Source organism: Ixodes scapularis, unplaced genomic scaffold (genome assembly GCF_016920785.2).
Source record: "Ixodes scapularis isolate PalLabHiFi unplaced genomic scaffold, ASM1692078v2 PGA_scaffold11__112_contigs__length_91849675, whole genome shotgun sequence".
Lineage (NCBI taxonomy): Eukaryota > Metazoa > Arthropoda > Arachnida > Ixodida > Ixodidae > Ixodes > Ixodes scapularis.
In genome coordinates this window covers 4,134,454-4,158,640 of record NW_024609837.1, presented here as the reverse complement: position 1 = coordinate 4,158,640, position 24,187 = coordinate 4,134,454, and the positions used below count along the sequence as shown (strand labels likewise).

Here is a 24,187-nt window from a genome sequence, read left to right as displayed (position 1 = left end):
GGGGGGGGGCTGTAAGTCTAGCAAATTGCCGCCACATATCTGCGTTTAATTTTCTTTCGGTCACTTTTCACAGGCAGCATTCTAGAGGACTGGAAAATGGGAAAAGTCGTTCCAGTCTCTAAATCGGGTAACAAAGATTCTTCGCTTTTTGATTTGACAAAAACCTTCGACAAAACAGCTCATTAACGTTTCCTTCTAAAGCTTTCAAACTGAATCTAAATCCCTATAACTTAAATTGGATCAAAGATTTCTCGAATAATCTCTCAGCCAGTCCTCATTAATAACCAGTTATCTGCAGTACCGTCAGGTGTCCCGCAAGGGTCGGTCCTTGGTCCCCTTCTCTTCCTCATACACATCAATGAGTTACTACTTCATGTCTCCTCTCATATCCGGGTGTTTGCCGATGATTGCATTATTTACTACTCTGTCATCCACGTTTCAGACGAACAAGCCATACAAGTTCACCTCAACGATGTTCAGGAATGGTGCCACCATTGGCTCTTGACACTTAACATCAGTAAATGCAAACTTGTGCCTCTCCACCTTTGCCGTAACCGCCTCCTATTCCCCTCTGCCATCACTCGTACCCCCGTATAATTAGTCGAATCGTATAAATAACTTGGTCGCATCCTGCGCAGCAATTTATGCCTTTTGCAAGCGTATTACTGACACCATCTCATCCGCTAACAAATCGCTGGGATTCCTGAAGCGTCATCTCCAGACCTCACCCCGCAGCACGTAAAAGTACTTTCCTATGAATTGCTCAAGCAGTCAAAGCCAGAATACGCATCTGTAATCTGGAGCCCACGCCAAATATATCTAACCAAAGCACTCGAAGCTGTTCAAAATCGTGCTACTTGGTTGATTCATACAATATCATCCTTAAAAGCTGAATCGGAGCTCCCGCCTCTTTTCAGTCGTTGCCGCAGCACCAGCCTTTGTTTGTTCAATAAGATATTTCATTTGCCGCTTTATCGCAGCGCACCGATCATTCCCTCCCGGTTGCCCGCCCAAGCAGCCGCACTACTACCTTTTCCGCTTCATTTTCCTCCCGAGCCGATCTGGACTTGAACAACCTTTTTCGCGACACTACTGAAATCACCTGCCCATCAACATTCATGGAAGAGGTAACAACACATGTCTGGCTTTAAAATCGTTTGGCATCTATGTACTATGCCCCATTTATATAGACCAACATGCTGTTTACAAACAAGCACTGCATTTGCCCACACCAGGTGTGGGCACTGCGCTTGCGCAGAAACCGAATTCGCGTGAAGCGAAGCGTCTGCCCATGCGTTGTGCCGTCAACAGCGCCACCACAGGTGCGTGACATCACGGCCTCGTGTTGGTCTATACCCAACCCTTACGCAATACCCCTCCAGGGGTCTTTAAGGTAATCAAATGAAATGAAAGGGTTATTTTTGAACTGGGTTCACCCCAGCATTGAGTAATACAATTCACTCGTTAAAAACAAATTTAATTTGACCCACTCTGGAGACAGGGAAAGTACAAAAATATAGTTAGGCTTTCGCTCTTGGAATGACTGGGTCCCTCTTTGAAGGTGCAAGGTGCGCGAGGTTAGCTCGAGTCTTCGTCAGATTGCAGGTACTCCTCGGCATCTGCGGACGTAGCTGAAAATGAGACGGCAGACGTTGAGTGAACGGTCATTTTAAATAACTTTTTTTTCTTTGCATGCCAAGCTTCATATTCTGAACAAACTTGGGTCATTCCAGTTTTGAGAAGTACCGTAGTGACTGCAATCCAGAACATGTTTCTTCTTCTCTCGGTTCTTTTAACGGGGATGGTTATTTCTAGAGACGGCTAATGGTTAAACGTGGTTGTCAGGCTTGGCACGGCGTAGAGTTACTCAGTTACCGAGAAATTTCATAATAAGCAAGTAGACTGATCTCACATCCAGTCTCGTTACGCCACCACGGTCGCCGCACGTCGTAAGAAACGGTCTTTCTGCGCGCACGACAACCCCGCCGTGGGTCTGCGTGAGCAGAGCACACGATGGCAAGAGCCATCTGGTGCAGTGGCACCCACTTCCTGCAGACTACAGTTCTTGAGATCGGTCTATGGGGTTGACCAGAAACGTCGATATTTGGCTCGAAGGTAAAACATTTAAACAGTTCATGCGTTGCTGTCATAAATGCCCAAAAGTTTCGTTCACTATAACGCTTCTACGAAATGGTACGCCCGCCGAATCTGGGCACCATGCTCACAGTTCCGTGTCGACGTCCTAAGAAGAGCGACGGTTTCGGGATCGGTCGTGAGTTCCAGGGGAGTCCTTCCTTCCCCGTTCTTCAAGGTCTTGTCGGCACCTGTCAAGGTCCAAGTGTCAGATTTCTCCCAAAAGGTGCCTCTTTTAAGCGCCGTAGTCGCCGACAAGATGGGGACAGCAGGAGGCTCCTTTAAGCGTCTTGCTTGCAGTGCGTGCTTCCTAGCTTCAATAAGACTTCAGCACCTCGCAAGCCGTGCACGGCGAAGGGCAGTGAGCACGTGCAGGAGGCCACCCCACGGTTCTCGTCTTGTCATAGACTATGGTACCCCAAAACCTCGAGGGAAACTGAGGAAACCTGCCTGATGCTAGAAGCATTCTGGTGATGTCTGCGTGTCCTTTCCATGCACTTGAGTGGAGTGCCGTGTCGCCGAGCTTGTTCTGCAAGAAGACGCGGTGCGTCTCGTTAAAGTTTTGCTCAAGCAGGCTGAACTCTGCCAACGAATGACGCAATCAAACAAATTCGTTTCCAGAAACCTCAAAACCTCGGAACCTGGACACGCGCTTTGCCGACACTCAGCGAGACCGTCCGGTTTAAAGTGTGGGCCGCGTCGCGGGGTGCCTTGCTTCAAAGGTTCCTCCGCACTTTGTGTTTGACTGTGGGTCGGCATCTCCCGTGACATTTCGAGCGTCCTGGCGTATCTATCGCGTGTACTCACGCAATGATGTTGCGTGGATTGCGTACGTACCTGAGCGTCAATGTGTACTCCGGGAACAGAAAGCAGGATCCTGGCACACTCCACATGTCCGGCGTGACACGCCCAGTGTAGCGCGGTGCAGCCCGCTTTGTCGAGGCTGTTTACGGGAACCTACAAACGGACGAGTGCTTTCTCACTTTCGGCTCAAATCGATCACATCATCTCTCTGCAATGGCAAAGCTAGGAGCGACACCGCACTATTCAGTTCGAAGCAGTATGTGCACGCTCCTAGTTGAGACGCCTATTTCGGTAATGCGGCATCTGAGAACAGCGTGCATGCAAAGCTCAAGTTCGTGAAGATTCCCCGAAAAGTTAGAATCAAAAACATAGAGGTACAAGTGCGAACGACTCTTGCAGGTATCTACATCTCGATCTCATTAAGAGATTTTGTTTGGTGGTGGCAGGCACCGAAGTGTGACCAATCACAAATCGCATCCGATTGGGAACGACGATTATTGTAGCGCGAGCTTTCTACCTTAGATGACGCTTTGGCATCTCGTGAGCTTTGAGCGCGCGTGTGCAGTAGAAAACCGGTGGAAGGCGACGTCTCGGCCGGGCATCCGAGACGCCCTCCCATATCTCGTCCCCTTGGCGACTTTAGTCGTTTTAGGTACATACAAGTAGAGCGGGAGCACAAACGAAGTGATACAGTTTACCAACTGGTGTTGGCTTTCGATTGTGGCGATCTGCAACTCGAGCTACGTTTCTTACCTCGCCGAACACTCGAATGCCCCCAAGTAATAGTCGAGCTCTTTACGTCACTGTACCGTAAATTTAAGACTCTGTGCAAAGCAACAAACAGAAGCGAGATTTCTTATGAGCGAGTCACCTTGTTGGCGAGACACTCTTCCAGGAAGTGCAAATTCCCTCGCTTGGCGGAGTCGTGGAGGGGGTGGAGCAGTTCCTCGGCATTTTCTTCGACTGAAATATATTTTTTTGTTAAGTGCTTCGCTTTTATGGTTGTTTCTAGCTGTCCCGAACAAACAAGAGGACAACGTAAAAAGAAAGTGTCACTGACAGCAACGCAGGGAGGGGCTTGGGTCTTGGGGCAAGTCAAGCTACATCTGACAACTCTTCCCCTTGTCTCCGCCAACATTGATTGGCTACCGAGCAATGATAAGATGCTTGGGGACTTGCCAAGCCCTACATTTGTCGGCCGAATAGAGTCCGTATTTTTTCACGCCACGTATTTGTGGTGTCGTGTGCACTGAGAAAATTAGTGAGGATTTAAATCTTCCGTTGCCGTTTGGTTAATGCATCCGTCTCATTTTTGTTTTTCTCCACAAATGTTTGTTTAATATCCTGGGATCAATGCAGTGATCTCATCAATTACCCCAGGCGAAAATTTTCAACTGGGACCAGTTGGTCCCAGTTGCAACTGGTTTATGGAACAATTCCCAGTTGCAACTGGTCCCAGTTGGAGTCGTCCAACTGGGACCAGTTGGTCCCAGTTGCAACTGGTTTATGGAACAATTCCCAGTTGCAACTGGTCCCAGTTGGAATTGGTCCCAGTTACAACTGGTCCCAGTTGGAGTTGGTACCAACTCCAGCAACAATGAAACACGGCACAAAATGGAAGATTGACAAGACTTTATTGTCAAAAACTTGGAGAATGAAACTAAATAGGTTCGGTGACGTACACGCTCCGGGTTTAGCCACTTGCTTGCGACGGTTAAATCGCTTTTTCAGAGGTGGTATATCATGAGATGAAGGAAGATCGGCCGCTGGCGTCTGTTAGTGAAGACATCCTCAGCTTCTCTTCCCATCGCGCGAAGAAAGGTGCTCACCCGTGATCCTGCGTTGCGCAGGTGAAGTCCTGATAAGATGCGGTAGCGCTCCCACCTTGCAATCTCTGTCACAACAGTCGAACATTTTCGAGGTAGACCTCCCGCCATTTTCGCCATTGTGCTCTCCGCGGCGTGTTCTCTTCCGTCCGGTCTTTCCTGGGTGCCCTCCGATCGCTGAACTGCATCTTTCCATCCTCGAAGTTCACCGCCGCCACCGTGGTGTGTGTACACACCACGGTGGCGAAGCGCAGCTGTAGTTTTGACATTTTCATAACGACGCCAACTTGGGCGATGGCGACTCTTCTCTACCGCGTCCGTGGCGTCCGTCCGACTCCGGATGGATGGATGGATGGATGAATACGGCTGAGCCCTTTGGATCGGGCGGTAGCTTACGCCACCTAGCCATTTTGTTTTACCATTTAAGCTTAGAATATTTAAATGTGAAATCTATATTCACTCCGCAGTGCAAAGAAAGTGAGGCTATGAAACCCCCTTGCCATCAGTGAATAAGAAAATACCTAGTTTTCTCTCGATTTCTGCCACCATTCACTTAATCTTTGCTTGGTAATCTCTACAGTCTTGAAATCCACTCTCCCTTCGCTGTCTCTAAAACCCAATGACTTTATTAAATCTATGTTGTCTTCGGTAGGCATAGGGTGAAGCCCTTTACAGTAGAGTATCAAGTGCTCAGCCGTCTCGTCCTCCTCTCCACAAGCAGTGCACACTGTATCCATTTCCTGGTACTTCAATCTGTATGTTCTGGTTCGCAGAACACCCGTTCTTGCCTCAAACAGCAATGAGCTTCCCCTAGAATTGTCATAAATGCTTTCTTTGGCAATAACTCTTTTGTTTAATCTATAGCTTTCCAGAGCAGTCTTTGTCTGCATTCCCTCTAGCCACCGATCTCTTTCTGTGGCCTTAAAGGGGTACGGAAACCAAATTCTGGAGCTCATTTCTTTGTTTCAACACGACGCAGGTAGCAGCACAGCCACAGAAACATAAATATTGCGCTAGAAAACGCAAGAAAACATATTTTAAAGTGAATTAAACGATAATCAAAAACCACCTGGTAGTTGGTTATGAAGCTTCAATGGAATGTCGACGACGACAACATGCCTCTGAAAGCAGCGCCGCAGCGGTATGTCCGCTCACTGGTATAGATTGCCTAGGCCTGAACGCAATACCGAGGCGTCTTGGTGGAAAGAGCCAAAACGAAGTGAGCCACCTTGGTTTCAGCTCTCGCGCGACGTGCAAACGCGTGCTTCGGTTGTTCTCAGGTTTGGTGCGCGTGCTGGCCCCGCGATATCTACAGCCCTTGGGTACTTCGACAAAGCGAGATTGTAACGCGTTGACGCCTCCAAGTGGCAAAACTCGTCACTACGGTACGCTTGGTCGTCCGAGGCATGATGACGTCAAGACGTCTGCCGGATCTCCCGAGATGCATCGCGCTCCTCCATGGCTGATTTTGAAGCGCTCGCCAAAATCGCGGCATTTAGAGCATAAAATATAGCCATCTGCTCAAAATACGACCGTGCGATTATTCATTACAGGCTTAGCTGATCATATTGAACTCATTTCTTGATGTTTTCTCTATATTTCAACTTTCGATTCCGTATCCCTTTAACTTTCTTCTTAACTGAGATTCTTAACCGGCGTCAGCATAGGCAGCGCCATCTGTCGAGAGCGCGTACCACTAATCCGCACCCGCGTGCCACGGCGGCCGGCTAGCTCTGATTAGTCAAAAGATAACTTTATTTATTAAAAGAAAAAAAAAATACTGTAGGTATTTAAATAAATGTTTTAATATATTTTAATAATGCACTAAATGTTCATTTAGGTGAACACATTTTGTCACTAATTATATTTTCCAATTAAAAAATTATTTAATTGATTAAAATTTTTATATTATTTTTATAAATATACCCCAGTAATTAAAAATTCCCTATTTGTATAAATCTAAAAATGTTAGTGATACACCCCCAACTTGTCCAAATTGTTGCCCAGTGTGAACTGGGAACGGGAAAGGCATTTGAAGTCCGACTGGGAATCGCTCCAACCAGTTACTTCCCTAACTGGTTCCAGTGCACTCCATTCCCAACTGGGAGTCAAACCAGTTGACTCCCAACTGGGAATGGTTCAAACCAGTTGTCTCCCAATTGGGAATGGTTCAAACCAGTTGACCCCTCAGCTGGCCCCAGTTGGACTCCTATTGGTCCCAGTTGATTCCCAGTTGGGACCAGTTAGTCCCAGTTGATTCCCAGTTGGGACCAGTTAGTCCCAGTTGAAACCAGTTGAGGTGCCAACTGGTCCCAGTTAGAAATTTTCGCCTGGGACGTTGCTCGTTCTAAAGTCCCTTGATTAATGCTCCGCTAAATAGCGACATTGATTGATGTGCCGCCGCGCTCTCCTGTTGGTCTGTGCCCGGGATTTGATTCAACTTTACTGTCGCGTAACGGTTTGGTACCTTAGCATTCAAAAACCGGCCCGTGTCCAGCGTTGCTCTATCTGGACTGTCACGAGACATGACCCGCCGAAATAACTCGGAAGATTTCGAAAACAACCAGGGTGGGTGAGTTGGGAAGAACGTGGTGGACCGCGCGCCAGCAGACGACAGGAGCGAGGAGAGGAGGGCAGGGAAGGAGGGCTTGTTGCTACCTCGCATAGCGTTCATCTGGGGACATTAGCTAGTTCAAGTATGTTACTGGATCAACACCATCCTTCATCTAACAATCCTTTTTTTTTTATCGGTCCAATGTTTTGTTTGTGTCATTTTGCTGTTTTAGGAAAAGGAGAGATCTTGATTTGGATGAGACAGGTTGTCTTGTCTTCATTCCTTTTGTATCTTTCCCGTACTGTGGTTCCTTTAAATTGAGTATATTTCACAATGCAAATTATTCCTTTACTTTTAACCTATCATAATTGTGTGCCATCACTGAGGCTATTGTGATCATTCAGATGATCATTCAATCATTCTATAATTCACTCAACTTTACGATAAACTACTGTGGTTCCTTCAAAATTTAGTATATTTCAGAATGCAAATTATTCCTTTACTTTTAACCTATCATTATTGTGTGCCATCACTGAGGCTATTGTGATCATTCAGATGATCATTCAATCATTCTATAATTCACTCAACTTTACGATAAACTACCGCCAAAGCTGCAGGTCGCCAGTTTTGACTGCTTTACTGCTTCAACAAGTACATGAAGGCGATCTGTGCATAGTATTCATTGCATTGCCACGAGATGTGGCGCCTGAAGGCCTTTCTGGTGTGAGCTACTCGCCTTACTGAGGCACTGCGACTCTCCCAAAATAAAGTAAATATTAGTATTATTACTATTATTATCATGAGCCCGTTATAAACCACACGGTACATTTCTCCGAGGTGCATATTAGTGCCGCTCGGCATAATGTTACACGTGTCGGAGCACTACACCACATAGTTTCTAACTCGTTCGTGACTGGGCCGAAGGTCCACAGTTTCAGTTATGGTTCATAATAAGGCAAAACGAAGTGTGAGTTGTGATATACAGCCACACCTTGTCCACGGCATAAAACTGGAGGCGTTTCATTGGTGTTTGCAGTAAAGCGAACCAACCTTGTTCAATAGATCCGGTCACTTAATGCCTGTCTGTGATTCCATAGTCTGTGTTATCTCCAACTATCTCTCAAGTGTGAACTGTACATCGCAAGAATAAAATTTAGGCTAACCGTAGTTGCTTGGAATAAGCCCGCTCTTTCGGTCGCATCGTGCTTTCCACCAGTTCGGGTCAGAGGTCATGTCGAAGACGTAGAGGAGGTCGCCCTCTTCGAAAGAGAGTTCATCCGGCTGCAAAAGTAAGGTTGGTATCAGTGCTTCAAAATTACAAACCTCATAGGACATCTGGGAAGAGAAAATTACTCCTGAGTCGACACCTGTGCAGTTGCAAAGATAATATCCATGTACTCCATGCACCATAGTCGGTGGTGACAAGCTAAGAATTGGGTAGAATTCAGTACCTTGGCCACCAGCCGAGGTACTGAATTTGTTGCCTTCTGCCGGGCTTTGGCTGCATATGCCCTGCATTATCAAAGGCAGACAACTCGCGCTCGAGGCAGCGTATCCACTGAATTCTTATTATCACCAACTATAGGGAGTTTTTATTGATCTCATTATTTCCACTATTTTGTTATGAGCGGTCTGGCACATGCCAGACCGCTCATAACAAAATGGCAAGCATTCCAAAGATGCATCTCACACTATCAAATACATAGTGCACAGAGGCTTAAAGTTTTCATTGCAATTTGGCATTCAAGAACATAATGACAAAATGGCGAACACAATGGTCTCGTGAAAGCACTCTATAGTCAACGTTACTCGAATAACTCAGTTACGGAACTGCCCATAGACGTGCTTCCACGAGCAGTACACCCCCTCTGCTCCATCGTCCACCTTCCGTTGTTCTATGTGCCACCGTTTTTTGAGGGAATGGCTGCTGCGGTAACTACAGTCGCTTTAGTTTTGAAGCACATGCAGCGTCTAGATGGTGCTTCACCATACTGTCTCCGAAGAATACAGTTCTGAAATACAGCCTCTAGATGCCATTTCAAACGACGGGTGGCGAGCTTGAGGGGGGGGGCAAAGGGGGTATTCCCGCCTGTGGGAGTTACACAACTGAGTTGACCTAGAAAAATTGTTAATAGTTCAGAAATCTCTGCCATTGCCTAGAGGTACCATGGCATCCTAAGCATGATGTTAATGTAATTAATACAAAGGTGCAGTGAGCTCGACAAGAATAATGATAATAATCCCTGGAGAAGGTGAACAAAGGACAAACACAAAATCTCCAAACACAGCTAAGTGACTAAAAGAAATCTGCCTAGTCCTGTTATTGAACCAGGGACCCCTCCACTTTCAATGGAGCACTCTACCAACTGACCTGACAAGGAGTTGGGCATCAGTAGAGCAAATGGGTTTTTACAGCTTCCACCAGTCTAACAGCAACAAGATGAACACCTGCTTTTTGAGGTTATGATGTCAATTCAACTTACGCAAAGGTGCAGCGAGCTGGACAAGAATAATGATAGTAATCCTCGGAGTAGGAACAAGGCGAAAAAAGGACAAACATAGTCTCCAAAAATAGCTTTGTTTTTGTCCTCTGTACCCCTTGTTCCTTTTCTACAGAGATCATTACCCTTAGCATATCTTACTTTTGTAGAACATTATAAAAATACTTTGATCTACAGCAATTTTCGCTCAATTAAACTCCAATTAAACTTCCCAATCCCCATTGTGGGATCTCAGGGGTATGTGGGTTTAGGGTGGCGACCTCTGGTAGTGAATGCTTAGAAAATTGGGCAGTGACATTACAGTTTGAAATGAATCAGAGCCAGGTCTACCTGTTGTGCGGTGTACTTGTAGAGTGCCCTGAACACTTTGACGCTGCCTGAAAAACAACAAACAAAAAAATAGTCGGTAAGAACTCTTGCAAAGCAATATTCAGCAATAGATTGTCTGATCTACCGTTACTTTTTGTTGGCACGGGGCGTGGCTTTTACTGCTTGTTTTTATTTGTTCTGCAGAATTATAACTCATCAGAAATACTGGATGACGACAAGCTTCACCGGTGGACATATCGTTGAACAATTTTATGGTCATTTAACTATTACTGCATTGATGTAGCGCAGCGATCAAGCTCAAACATTTGCAAGGGGGTACCGTTTTCAGTGCGCGAAGTGCAAAATCAACAGATTTTCGCTGACCTGGCTTAGGCGGAGGCGGTGCTGGTCTAGATGGTCTCGAAGACATTTTGTTCGCTTCGATGACTTTGGTTACTCAAATGCAGTCACTAAAAGAACGCATCAACTTTGTTGACGCACGCAAATATCTTGTCAGTCTTGTCTGGTCTCGCCCCTATCTTGTTTTTGATTTTGTATAACAGAAAACTTTACTCGATTTTGTAATAATTATATAATTTACAGCTTCTTGGATGAATACATAATAGGTTATATTGTTTTACAAGCGATAATTATACAAATTACTTTTATACGAAGTTAAATCTTCCGAAACCCCGGCGGGCTTTCGATTGTTTACGGGTCTGGTTAGTGTTTGTAGCCACCGCTATCGCGCGACGATCGCACGCGGAAACATGGCGGCCTCCATGCGATTGTCGGCTGCTTTCAAGAAACCCGGGCTTTCTTCCGGATTTTCGAAATATGTCTCCTCCTTTTCCGTCGCTAAACCAAGCGTAATTTGCAGTTCGCCGCTCGCGAATCGACATTTTTCGGTGTGCATGCTCAAACCGAAGCTTCGCGGATCTTGCGAGCAACTATTCAGGAATCAGTCGGTCCGCTTCAAGCAACGACCTTTCGGTCAGGTCTGTTGGAACTGCCGCGGACCGGTGACACGAACCGACGTCGTCTGCAAGAAATGTGACAGCCTCTTGGACACATACGGCAAACTCAATTACTTCGAGATTATGGGTGAAACGCCACGCTACGACATCGATGCTTCCAAACTTCAAGAGAGGCTGCACGAGATGCAAAAGAGCCTACACCCCGACAGGTTCGCCTCCAAATCGAGGGCAAGTGTTTCTTGCTGTTTTTCTTTTGAGGTTTTTCCAGGCTTTTAACTGAGATTTCTGTATCAATTTGTCACATTGTGGCTATGCAGAAAAGTCTGAGCTAAAGTGACTTTAATCTGTGCCTGCCTACAGGGAGTATTCACTGGGGGCCATAGCTGTGTGCGCGAATGCTAAGCGCGTGCTGATGGCAAGCTTGCACAGTTCTTTTGCACCGTGCATTCCGCACCATCAAGATTGCCGGTCTTAGCAGCCTATTGATGTGAGCTCGTTCTGAGCATGCGCTCTAAACAGCCCCCATAAATATGGCGTCTAGTGGTGTCTATAGTTTGGGCTGAGGCGGGCTGCACGAGTCCGAGCGTTCTGCGCGAGCGCTCGTGCGAGAAGCAAAGATGTAGGTGTAGCGCAGGCGACGTCCTAATTGCATACGCTATTCTTTTTGCGAAGGCCTCCGATGAGAAATGCAAATTGAATGCCCGTAGAACCGCCTTGGAGATTCTCCTTTGGAGTGTTTGTTAAACTCGATGTGCTTCTAACGTAGGCAACATCACTTCAAGGAGTGAGGGGTGTTGTTTATTAAGCTAGGGGGGGAGGAGGAGGAGGAGGAGGAGGGAAGGAGAGATTATCGAGTTTCGGTCTGACACCGAAATGATGCCGCCGCAGCGGTATAGCATGGACAGTCCAGTTAATGACGTTTAATTTTCAACTGGCAATCATTGCTTCCCTACCCCTTTAAAAAAAGGAGGGGAGAAAATAAGGTAGACTGATCTACTACACCCCATTTTCGTTTCCTAATTTCCTTGCCCCCTAAAGAAGGGAATCAATCAGTCCCAAATGTTAGTTGCAGCGCAAAAACGAACATACAGTACATCATCAAAAACGTGACATCACGATGGATTCTTCCCTCTTGATGGGAGAGAGAGAGAGAAGGCTTGCGAAAGAGGAAATATCAGTCGGCTGTAACACAGGCAAAGAAACAGAAAAAAGTCTGAAACCTAGCACCCCATAAGGGGCAATCAAGCTTCCGAGAAAGCTTCTAAGAATGGGAGTTTTCGTTTTCGCCGTCCCGTAACGCCCTCCGCAACCCGCTACGATACCAGTAGCAACTTCCTCGTCGCGGAGGCGACGACGCAAATAGCGTCGTCGCCACCGCGCATGCGCCCAACGCTAACCACGTGTCGCGCTTTGCGTGCGCTATTTTTGCGTATACGCTATTTTTCGAAAAGCATGTGCGTACGCAAAAGGGAGTTTTCGTAGACCGCGTTTTCCCCTCTGCAATGGAGAAGCCGCTACTGCGCCTGCGCGCCGATGGGCTTGGCTGTAGGGTTCCGGGTATCGGTTGCGGAGAGCGTTGCGGGGCGGCGAAAACGATCCACGAAAACTCACTATTGGCTCGTAGCGTTGGCGGCTCTAACCTATTATTATTATTATGAAAGTGATGATGATGATGATAATGATGACGGAATGGTAAACACGCTGAAGAGTCTTATGCCTAGAAGCGGTCTTCGCGAGACCACCATGTGCTGCTGACTTTTAGCAGGCCGGTCTTGAGCACCAGGCGAGGGCTCCCTGCGTGTCCAGCTTGCAGACGAACCGGTCGAATTTCGGGCGCCGCGGGGAATCCAGCAAACCCCCCTCCTGCGAGTTACCACGACAGAACTATTGTCACATGTCCCGAATTCTGTACGATTTAACTGCGATCTTCCTTCACCTTATATATTTTCTAAGTCGTTAGACTATCCTAAACCGCGCATTGTAGTAAGGGTCCCCTCTCCCCACAAACGAACAAACAAAAATGAAAGACGTTTAGAGCCCCCTGTAATACCGAATTAGAGCGCAGCTCTTGAGGAGGAGGAGGTGCATGGGGAGGGTACGGGAAGGACGGTATGCCCCTCCTCCTCATTCGTACCCTCTGCTCCTCACCTGCTCCTCCCGTGCTCCTCGCCTCCTCCCCCTTCCTCCTCTTCCTATCTTCTCTCCTCCTCCCTCCCGCGCGGTGCGTTATATTAAACGTCCCATAATGCAAAACGCGCGTCACCGCGGTGCATTATGGGACGTTTCCCATAATGCACCGCACGGTTACGCCGACGGTGACGGCGAGCCGGAAACGGGCGCCTAAGAGATACGCTCTAAAAATATATTGACCTTTCCTTCGTACTTCTTTCCCACGTTCTTTTCCTTTTTTACAGAAAGAGCAAGACCTTTCGGACGACCTGTCCGCCCTGGTGAATCAGGCGTACCAGATCCTATCCAGGCCCGAGAAGCGGGCCCGCTACCTGCTCGAACTGCACGGCATCGACCTGCAGGCGATCGAACTGGACGCGCCGTTCCTGGACCGCATGATGGAGCTGAACGAGCGGGTGGCCGACATGGACCCAGCCCGAGACCAGGACACGGCCAGGGAACTCCTGCAGACGGTCCGCGTCGAGATCTCGCTCCTCAACGAGCAGATGGACTCTTTTTTCCAGAAGGACGACCTGGAACGGGCCTGCGTCGCACTGGCCAAGCTGATGTACTTGCGGAACGTCGAAACTCTACTTCGGGACGTGCTGAAAGAGCTCTAAAGCGCGCGACACTCCGGCTATGCACTTGATCGGTTGGAATGTTATTTTTGTTCCTCTTTACCTTGCACACAGTGTGGTCCTACGGTTTAATTGGTTCATCGATGTCGATACTATTAAACCGTGGTGGCGATTCACATATGCACACACGCTACGCCGATGAGGGACGAACGGCGTGGTCATTCCTGCGGTTTGATACCTTGTATGGCATTAGATAGTTTTATACTCCGTTTACCTTTAAGTTGAGACTGCAGCTGAAACTTTAAAACGCGAGCTAGCTTGCGCTCGTTTTGCGGAAGAACGCTTCAAAGCAGCGACCTCGAGCACTCGTGCTTGTGGCATTGGCTGCGGTACAGTAGATCGTACGCTGCAGCGTAGCCTCCTATATACTGACAAAGCCTGGCAGATCGCCACGAAAAGTGGCCGCCGAAATGGTAAAGGTGGAGTGTCAGGCAACGGATGAGAGGAGAGCCACGTGACTGGCGCCCCGCTGCGTCGGGACGCGGAACCACGGTTCTTCCGAACGAACAACTGTGTTTCGGGTCCTCGCCGAGCCGTATATGTAGAGAGTTTGGCCATTCGTTGGGGAGTATAGGAGACAGATAAGGAGGCGCCATTCGCCGAAAGCGGGCTGCATGGGCGTGTTCCAGGGCGTCTCAACAAATTCGAATGCGGCTAACCAGAAGCCGGAAATAATATCCTGGCGATAGTCGCGAGAAACAAACCTAATAAGTGCATCGGGGTGACTCTCGCTGAGTCAAAATATGGTGCACGTGATGTTTCAATCACGGTCATCCAAAATCATGGTGGAAGAGTGCGACTAGTGGAACGTTCGACATGATCCGTGCGCCAAGCGTCGAGGGCCGGGAATCTGCCGTCCGAGCGGTCACTCACTATTCGAGCAAAACAGAGTTGACCGGCACATTCGTTTCTTACATCTTTCTGCATGATCATAATCGAAACATCACGCGCACCCTATTTTCAACCATGAAGGGTTGCTACACTTCACTCTTACGCTCTTATTAAAACCATATACCTTTGATTGAAACAGTTTCTCGCTATCACCGCTAGGGGATTCTTCTATTAGCGGCGAGATGTTTTGGTGGCGCCCTCCTATGGTTCCCCCTTGTGACGTCATTACCTTGCGAACAACAAGTTCGATGGTGTTTGTAAATAGCATGGTGGAAGCCTGAAATCATTGCGCTCTCAAAGCAACACTGCCAACACCGTCGAAATTAAAGTTCTTTCATTCCTCTTATTTCCGTCGATGGTATACCCTTTCCGACGTCATAGTCAGCTTTTGGGCCAATCGTGGAAGGCCGACCACAGCGACGCTTTCGGTCGCGCACGTCGCCAATAGGCTTCTGGTTGTCCAAGGGAGCATGTCAAGCCCACTTTCTGCGTCTGGTGCACGCCCTGGCTCTGCCCGGCAAAAGCTGCGCGCTCACGTTCAAGTTCCCAGAGAAATGGCTCTTTGCATGATGCTCCGTGCTACCAGATCCTCGCATTCCGAATCTGCGACCGGGCACTCTATGGCGCCGTCGTCGAACAGCCAGGCTTTGTGAGTATACAGGAGACCTTGACTATACGAATTCTTTGCGGCACTGGATAATGTCTGAGTAGGTGAGCGGCGTTTGGCAACTTCCGGTTCGTTAGAAAATTTTGTTTAGCTGCTGACAAACGACGACGATGATCTGCAAACCTGTCTGTACTTGGTTCAGACGTAGCCGATGCTCCAAGCGCGAGCTCGGGGCTTTTAACGTCCCTGCCTAAAACACGCGCTCGTGCATTGCAAGCACTTCTCAGGGCCACATGTTCGCGCTTGTAGCATCGGCTACGTCTGGACTTAAAACGAAGTAGAAGCATAGTCCTGGAAACTACAGTCTGGAGCTTTCAGAATTATGCTTGCGCAGGCTTGCAGCTCATCGCTGTCGTTTGTCAACAGTGAAACAAACTTCTAATGAACCGGAAGTCTCCAAACGCCGCTCACCCGTACCGCATCGAGAGCAATGGCAGAATGAGAACGGCACGGTGCCTCTTTCGGAAGTTCGTATTTTCGCGGAACGTTACTGATATTCTCCTTATGTGATGAGTTAAGATACTTCTGCGCATTTAAGATTTTAAAAAATTTTCGTTATTTTACCCAAACGCAAAATACATCGTTTCGTTATCTTATAAAGAACGAATTTATGTAAAAGATGCTTCTCTAGTCGTGTCACTAGTTGTGTGCAGCGCAGACGAAGGCAACGCCATGGGCGAAGAGACAGAGGTCAAGCACTAGTTGGCACTAGGAAGGCTGGCCGGGAGAGAAGGGCTATAAAGGGCGAGGGGACGAACGTTAGGGAGGACAGTAAGGCTTCTTCTCTCCTCCTCCCTAGCCTTCCTAGTGCTGGCCCTTTCTACCCTCGCCTAGCGTTGCCTTCGCCTGTGCTGCACGCAGCTAGTGCCACGGAGCACGTGTGGAAAACTTGCTTGTTCTTGAGGCGTCGACCGTCAGAAGGAATGCTTCGTCGGTCACTTCGGTGGCCGCGGGGGGCTGTTGCGCCAGGTGCTCTGGTTTGGTCGTCGAGGACACTGACCCACCGAGATAGGGCCGTCAATGAGGCTCCTTTAGTGTGATAGCGATGATAGTATAATCATTAAAGGTATCGTTCCCTCCGGAGTAATGTGCAGTGTTTTATTAGGAGTGGGAACATCTTTGTGCGTTACAACTTGCGAGGAATGCGTCGCCCTTTGGCGCATCAGAGTGACAGAGTTGCTGTAGGAGTTTTACTATTATGAACGTTCTATATGCTAGCTTACAGGGGTTGTCCTGTGATGTCCGGAAGTTAGTGGGGAGTTTTAGAATAACGTACGCAATTTTAGCGCACGCTAGCGCTAAATTTAGCGCTTGCGTTGGTGCTTCCTAATAAAGAGAGTTTTAGAATAGCGTTCATGCGCCGCGACGCAAAAACCCAAGCATCTCGCGCTTGCAACGGCACCAAGCTACAATAACAAGTTTTATTTTACCCGCAAATAATTGTACTTTAAAAAAGAAAAAAATGTTTTTTTTTTTGTTTTTTTTTCAGTTTGGAGTAACATTTTACATATATGTTTAAATGTGAGAATGCGACGCGAGAGGTCGTGTCGGCTTGCGTCGCCTCGACAAGAGAAATATCGTGTTCCTTCCCGCACGTACCCGGCTTACACGTGCCACCATTTTTAAATGTGCTCGTCTTGGCTTTAGCCAACTTCTGAACCCGATTCCTCCTTGGAAAAGCGCAACGACTCTTTGCGTACGCACGCAATTTCCGGAAAAAATAGCCTACACTAAAATAGCGCAAACCGCAGTTAGCATTCGGCGCATACGCAGCTGCGACGACGCTATTCTATGCTTACACAAGAGCTTCAGCGTGCGCTGTTCTAAAGCTGCCTGCTAAGTTTTTGCGCTGGTCACATAGAGAAGGCCTAAATATATAGTCATACGTGATATTTATTTCATTAAAAGACGCCCCAATATTCGTTGAATCAATTATGAACATCAATACGAAACTTCACGCCACATGTCGGAAGTATGCGTGAATGGTCGTGTCGTGAGTCGTGACGTCACATCAGGCACTGGAACGTGAGGGTCGCGGTAGGGATGTCGCGAACCGGTCGAGGTTCGAAGTCGACCAGGTTCGACTTTTTTGAACTTCTTGTGAAAAGTTCGACTCGGGTTCGACTGCTATGCGCATGCGCGACAGGCTGGCCAGTCGGCTTCGGACTGGATGGTGATGGCTAAGGGACGAATTAAGGGCAGCAGTGATTGGTTATTTCAATTAATACAGTACAAACCATTAAGTTATTAGCTTCTTCGGTGATTAGAATTAGTTTTTTATAATTGCAACTGTTCATAAAATCAACCCTTTGCATAAAAAAACAATATTCTCCAAACCTAGGCATGCTTGTATCAAGGTCTGGCCAAAATGTCCACAAAGTCGATCCGGTCAAATCTGGTTTCGAAGGTTCGCCGACCGGTTCGACAAAAGTTGGCGACACCCCTTGTCGCGGGCGTTGGTTTCTTCCCGGTTTTAATCAACATGGTTGATGGTGCGTACAAAGATCGTTGGCGAAGTGAGCGTTCCTCAATACCGTAAATCTCGCCTTTCTTAGAACGAAGTTATTTTACTGAGACAGTAGTCAAACGCTGAGGTGGCTCTCTTTGCCCGATGTTACGTCAGAGATTCCGCTGTTGCCAACGAAAACGCTGTGTTTTGCAGGTGCAATCTGAGCAATTGGCCTCTGTTTAAAACCGAATTACTTGTGCGGCGGGACATTCAAAATTCGGATATTGTGCGGATGATATTCCTGAAAGCAATGAATATTATTTATTGTTTTCTAAAAAAAAAAGAGAATTACTGGACAATCTTTTTAAATGTTATTAAAAACACGAACTAGATGGCGCATGCGGCCCTCCGATTTGAGGGGCTCAGCCGTGTGCATCAGTCCATCCATCCATGCCGTCATTCAGTTAAAGTCTCAGGCTTCATGCTTCTTTAGCGCTCAGTTCAGAAGGTAGGTCTTTGCCTCCGCTTGGGGTGGAAGCTTCACAAGCAATCGGTAAGTTATGACGTCACAACTTAAACCCTAAAACAAAGGCTGAAAAAAAAAAAGAAAAAAGAAAGCAGTACGAGGAGTTTGATGCGCTTAGTGCTTCTACGGTCTAAAAGACTGCAAAGCCAACTTGAGCGCGTTCGAGTCAAGGCGGGTCTTGAGGCGGTCTTCAGCAAGTCGAGACGCGGCTTCAAGTTAAGTTACATCTATGAATTCGGGGGTAAGGCAGGAAAACCAGCATGCAGTACTTCTTCGCAGGTCATAGTACACCATGGATGAGTCGTGCACCGTACAGTATACTTTTTATTAAACTGCATCGAAATTTGGCACGCAGATCGATGGCTAATCTTTCTAACAGTTTCGCGGTACCAGTAACGTGACTACTCAATGCACAAATTACCCCCCCCCCCCCCCAAAAAAAAAAAAGAAAAAAAAAGAAAAGGACACGCACGAAGCACAAAATGAAATTGGCCCTTCAATACCTATTCAAGGAAAAGTAACAAGCGGCCCCCAGTGCACCCTCCGGACGACCTCGCAACACATCCTTTTACGTAATTAAGAACTGCAAGTCATCACAGAAGACGCCGCTCAAATTGCCCAACAAGAAAACAGTTCTAGAGCACAGGTCAGAATGCCACCGTGTATTTGGTGGACACTGCGGGCAACACATCCTTTCGCCCGATCAATGAAAACTGCAAGTCATCGTAGAAGGCAGTTCCAAAGAAGAGGGCTCAGTCGTCCACCGAACAGTCACAACAGAACGCCACCGCGCGCTCCTCGAATTCCCAGTGTTCCCGAAGCTCCGCGGGCAAATCAGCCGTCGACGCACTCACTACACAATCGCCATCTTTCTCCTTGCCACTCTTGCGCCTGAGCACCTTCACGGTAAAAGCCCGCGCCTTGCAACGGAACTTCCCAAACCAGCAGTCACCTCCGAGACACTTGACGTTCCGTAGGTACCTCGGGAACCGATCGTCTCCGAGGTCTTCCCACTCCAGTCTGGATGTACAGCCCCAGGGCTTGGCCGTCTCCGACCTCTTCTCGCGTACACGTCTTCGCTCACCCGGCAAGTCTTGTCTGAAGTCGGCGTCGACGCTAAAACCGCCTGCCTCTAGGTCGGCCTGGTCGCTGAGTGGGTCCTCCGAATGCCGGGCAGTGAGTCGACTCGACGTCGGTTCCGGGTCTGGCTTGTCGATGGCCATGTAGCGGGCGTTGAACGCTGATCCCAGAAGCCTTTCCAGGTCTTCGCGGGTCGCCCTGGAGCACGCGGGCTTAGGCGACGTCTCGACGCCCGCTGCGACGAGAAGAATGACGAGTAGCGAACTTGTCAGACGCGCCGCTGCACGTGGAGTAACCAACATGGCGGCTTCATGGCGCCGGTGCCGTTCGTCCGCTAACCCAGGTGTCGTCTGCAACAGAAGTGGTCGCGTGAAAAACCGAGCGGCCGGATGCTAGATAGACCCCGCATTGTCAAAATCGTTTGGAAGAACACCTCCGCTTATTATGACTCCGTTTATAAGGAGGGATTGTGAAGGGGTGTGTCGAGACCAGTTTGTGTGACACGCTGCCTCGCAGTAGTACAGGTGTGATAGTGCGATGAGTGGTTTGGGGAAAAGAAGATTGTTCCGGGAGGGTCCGGGGCTTTTGTGAAAGGCTCAGCTTGGAACAAGGCCAAGCTGCTTTGCCCCTTTCTCTGCCCTTCAAATATTCGAAAAAAAAAAAAAAAGTTGACCACTAAGCTGACAGTGAGGTGAAGGCCTACGCACTCGCCCCCCTAAGGTCATGCCCCCCCTCCCCCCTTCCTCCCTATCTCTCTCTTTCACCACGGAACACACATCCCTGCACAGGGTATGAGGGGAGAGCTGGATTACGTGGCAAAATACACACGTATGACTGGTCCACCGAGCTCGTAGTTTCCATCGCACTGTCAGCTTAGAGGGGTGAACGGATTGTAGTATGTGGGCGAGGATCTATCCGAGCTTGCGCCGAACCAACGCGCCTAGAAGACAGGGCCTGCACCATTCCTCCCCCGAAGTCATCGGTTGTGGTTTCAGGCAGCGTCGCTGCCAGCGCGACGCTAGAGCACGGCGACGCTCAAAACCGAACGCGCCTGCTGCTTCGCGGCGTACTTTTGTCGAAGCGTGTTTGCCGCTTGAGGTGGGTCGGGAGCCACTAACGATGATGTCACGGGGAGGCCTTGTCTTTTAGGGGGTATTGCCTCTGCTCGCGTCCTGCCCGTCTGCAGCCAAGGCTGTGGGGCCGGGCGGGATCTGAGGCGTCGGGGGCACTGACCTCTACTCTTGGCGGCGTGTGCGAAGTAGAGAGGGCGCTTCTCTAGCTATCATCATCATCGTTTATGACGTCACGGGTAGGACATACTGGATTAGACGGCGCAGATCTTGGATCCCTAAACTCGTCAGCTCGCTTCATGTGCTGTTTGGGTGACGCGCGGACCAAGCCGGTTTCACGCGTTGTGTTTATTTGGCGAAGTGATATTTGTAGTAAGACATTTTACCAAAGTTTGAAACCGTGGAACGCGTAATTGCGCTAACAAACACCTTTGGCACTGAGGTGTCGAAGCACTGGGATGCTCCTGTGCTGTTCTCACCCCAGTACAAAAAAAAAGCTGGACGATGAAAATAGAATATCCAGCACTTTATCCCGCTACTACTTCTGCCACGGCGAATAAGGTGTATTTTTTATTATGATTCGAACAAAATAAATCTAAGAAAGAAATGTCTCATTAAATTGAAAACAGGAAAGCGAAATTCGACAACCTTTCGCGTGTGTAGTAAACACTTCAGTGAAAATGACTCCGTGCATCCTATTGGTTCCAACGTGTTCTGTGAGTGCTGGTGTCGTATTATTTTGGAGTTGATTCCTTTTGAAATTTCGTTAACCAGTAAACGAGCATTTCCTCAAAATAACTGGCAGAAAGAAGCGGTGGCTGGCTTCCGGAATCATTTTAACTGAATACCTGTTTATTCTTCCGGTCTACGCGAAACGTTCGAGACCCCCTCGCGATCGAAGTCCTAAGTCTAGTAAGTCGGTGACACTTCAACGTACCAAAAAATTAGGAATACACCTGCTATGATTTACTACCCTTTGTATGTATAACTTCTGCGGACCCAGATGCCCATAATGCGTGATGTGCTTCTCAGCGAGCGATTTTCAATTTGTAAACAATTCTTAGTAAAAATAGTACAGAACTAATTGATAAATTGCCTGAATTTGCCGGGCCATGGCCGACAATTTAAGAGGATTTCTGCTTTTCTTTCGAGCAAAGGTCACCAGGGCTTAAAGTGTGGGAAGTCTCAGGGGGTCTCGAACCCCCCACTCATTTTAACGGATAGTCTGGGACCCTCCTCCACAGCCCCAGCATTAGTGAAATCAAAATCATATCTTGCAATAAAAAGAGTTTGTTTTCAGGGATGGGGGGTGGCGTTTGGGGATTAGCAGTTTGGAGGGTTGCAGGTACGGCGGGGACAGAGTCAGCAGTCGGTTTTATTTTATGTGCATGTAATACATGTGTGAGAATCTCGAGATTATCACACATAAGATGGCTTCCAGGAAGACTTCTCGGGCCTGCATCTCTTGACATAACAAAAGCAAACCATGCGCCTTGGACACTGTTTCGACCACCGCTCGTAAGAGTGGGAAAGCCTATCAAGCGCTCACTTCCGGTGCAACCCGCTCACTTCCGGTGGCTTCATACCTGTTCTCTCAATGCGCCATCCAAGCCTCTTGTGAAGACCAGTGGTCCGGGGTGTCGTGAATTTATTGTCGTCATTTCTGAATCTGCCGCAGAATAGACGGGTAGATCCGTACGGCTGAACCCTACAAATCGGGCGGAGGCGTGCGCCATCTAGCCAGTGTTCCCAGTACCAGCAGTTAGCATTAGGCGCGTGTACCGGAAGTGCCAGCTGGCGTAAAGGTGAATGCCCCACCTCTCATACTACGGCTCACGTGCCGGTACTCTCCCGCAGTGCATGGTGTCATGTTGTTGAAGGGGATGATACCAATCAATAGACAATAGTAATATTTCGTTACTTCCCGAAAGCACAACCTAATGTGGCCTTAGAAACACATTTATACGATCGCTTAAATAATACGTACCATGGATATGACGGAACTCTAATGATGAAAGTCGTTTAGCAATTTTTTTTATGCTGATAATTAGTTCTTTATACAGGAAAGACGGATGGTTCAGGCTGAATCTTTCTAACTTTCCGCTCGGCTGAACTGTTTAACTCGGGTGGCGACTTCTAAACTATGTTTGTAATGTCATGACAGCAGTCATGCTGCTGGCGTGAACTCGTAAGCATATCGTCCGTAAAGTTCACGACATCCGCTGGTTCCGCAGTTTCCGAATCTTGGAAACTTCAATCTCAGTGGCGCTTATTTTCAGGGACGGCTGCTTTGTCAGTTTTCATCCAGCGTCCTTCAAGTTCTTGGATTCCTGTTTTTTTTTTTCTGGCGGTAAATCGCATTCTTTTTTTTTTTTTTTATGACACTGCAGACAATTTAAGCGCAAGTAGTAGACAGCAAAATACAGGGTCAGTAAACAGCACAATATGGAGGAAACAAAAATCATAATCAATCGGTACTTTCAATAGTTGACTGAAAGATCTTGGCGTTGACTACCCGAGTCATCGCTGACCGTCGAAATAGACTGATCTCACCAGCTAGTTTGAGTACGCCACCGCTGCCGCCATGCATCGTGGGAGCTGTAGTCTTTCTGCACGCGCGACAACCCTGCTGGAGGTCTGCACGAGCAGAGCACGAGGCGGCATGAGCTGTCTCGTGAACTGGCGTCTGCATCCTATGAACTACAGTTATGGCGGCGTCACGCATGCGTGGAACGCTTGGTGAGATCGGTCTATTCCTTTTTACTAATTCAATGTTCGCCTACTTTTTGTTTTCTCAGTTTTTAACTTTATATTCGCTGGAAACGTCCGCCGTTAAATATAGCCTTTTTCAAAAGTCTGTCGAGCAACATTGATGGTCGCCATTTTGTAGGGCAAGTAGAGCGTTAGGGTACGGTGTACTAGAAGACTGGGCAGTGTAGCGAGCGCCGGCGGAGGGGGGGCTCTTTCAGCGATGACCGGATCGGTGGCCGCGAGAGGGCGCAACGTGTAGTAGGCGTGCTGCCGGAGTGCGGAGCGCAGGCAGCGGTAGCGCTTGGCTGGCTTGGCGTTCCGCACGGGTTCGATTGTTTCGTATTGTTTGGCTAACTCTTTACGGTATTCTTTATTTCTGCTGTTTCACATAATATTTATCGCACTAATTCGTTGCCAAATGCTTTACCCGAGACGTGCATCTTCGGACAGGACGCCACAGTACACATCGCGGCACTGCTAGCGCGAACAAGACATTGGCGCTTTCTCGGATTTACTTCGAAAGAGTATTAGTGAGGACGAACTTTTATCACCTGCATTATAGACCCGAATGAGCTTTTTCCTCAGCAATTCGAACTTTGCTGAGATCCTTTGGTTTCTCATAGAAAAACCGGCGATCGCTTGTTCGCGCTGACAATGTTGCGTTCTGAATAGCTGCGGGAAATCCATCCCCCAGGGAAACGTTGGGGAAGTCTCTTGAAAGAGACGTCCCAAACGTGTGTAATCCCCTGGATAACGTAGGATAAGCATGCTGATGGCGTGATACCTAAACAAATGTGTGCTTTTGTGACCCTATAATTTCGCTGTCACTGTAGTTGTGATCA

General features: G+C 48.1%; 3 protein-coding genes across 3 annotated transcripts; 1 reads left to right on the top strand and 2 right to left on the bottom strand.

Moving 5' to 3' along the window:
• Positions 1-1,456: 1,456 nt before the first annotated feature.
• LOC8023770 (osteoclast-stimulating factor 1) lies at positions 1,457-10,859 on the bottom strand. The gene is made up of 8 exons (XM_029968560.3): positions 10,512-10,859; positions 10,149-10,195; positions 8,481-8,598; positions 3,809-3,900; positions 2,971-3,090; positions 2,584-2,662; positions 2,226-2,324; positions 1,457-1,631 (listed from the first exon to the last, which is right to left on the bottom strand). The coding sequence occupies exons 1-8, from the start codon at positions 10,555-10,557 to the stop codon at positions 1,579-1,581; spliced, it is 654 nt and encodes a 217-aa protein (XP_029824420.2). The 5' UTR covers positions 10,558-10,859; the 3' UTR covers positions 1,457-1,578.
• An 8-nt stretch (positions 10,860-10,867) lies between these two features.
• On the top strand, positions 10,868-14,788 carry LOC115310230 (co-chaperone protein HscB homolog). The gene is made up of 2 exons (XM_029968551.4): positions 10,868-11,332; positions 13,519-14,788. The coding sequence occupies exons 1-2, from the start codon at positions 10,898-10,900 to the stop codon at positions 13,891-13,893; spliced, it is 810 nt and encodes a 269-aa protein (XP_029824411.2). The 5' UTR covers positions 10,868-10,897; the 3' UTR covers positions 13,894-14,788.
• Positions 14,789-19,193: 4,405 nt separating this feature from the next.
• LOC115310234 (protein trunk) lies at positions 19,194-19,826 on the bottom strand. Its single transcript, XM_029968561.4, has one exon. The coding sequence runs from the start codon at positions 19,824-19,826 to the stop codon at positions 19,197-19,199; it is 630 nt and encodes a 209-aa protein (XP_029824421.2). The 3' UTR covers positions 19,194-19,196.
• Positions 19,827-24,187: the final 4,361 nt, after the last annotated feature.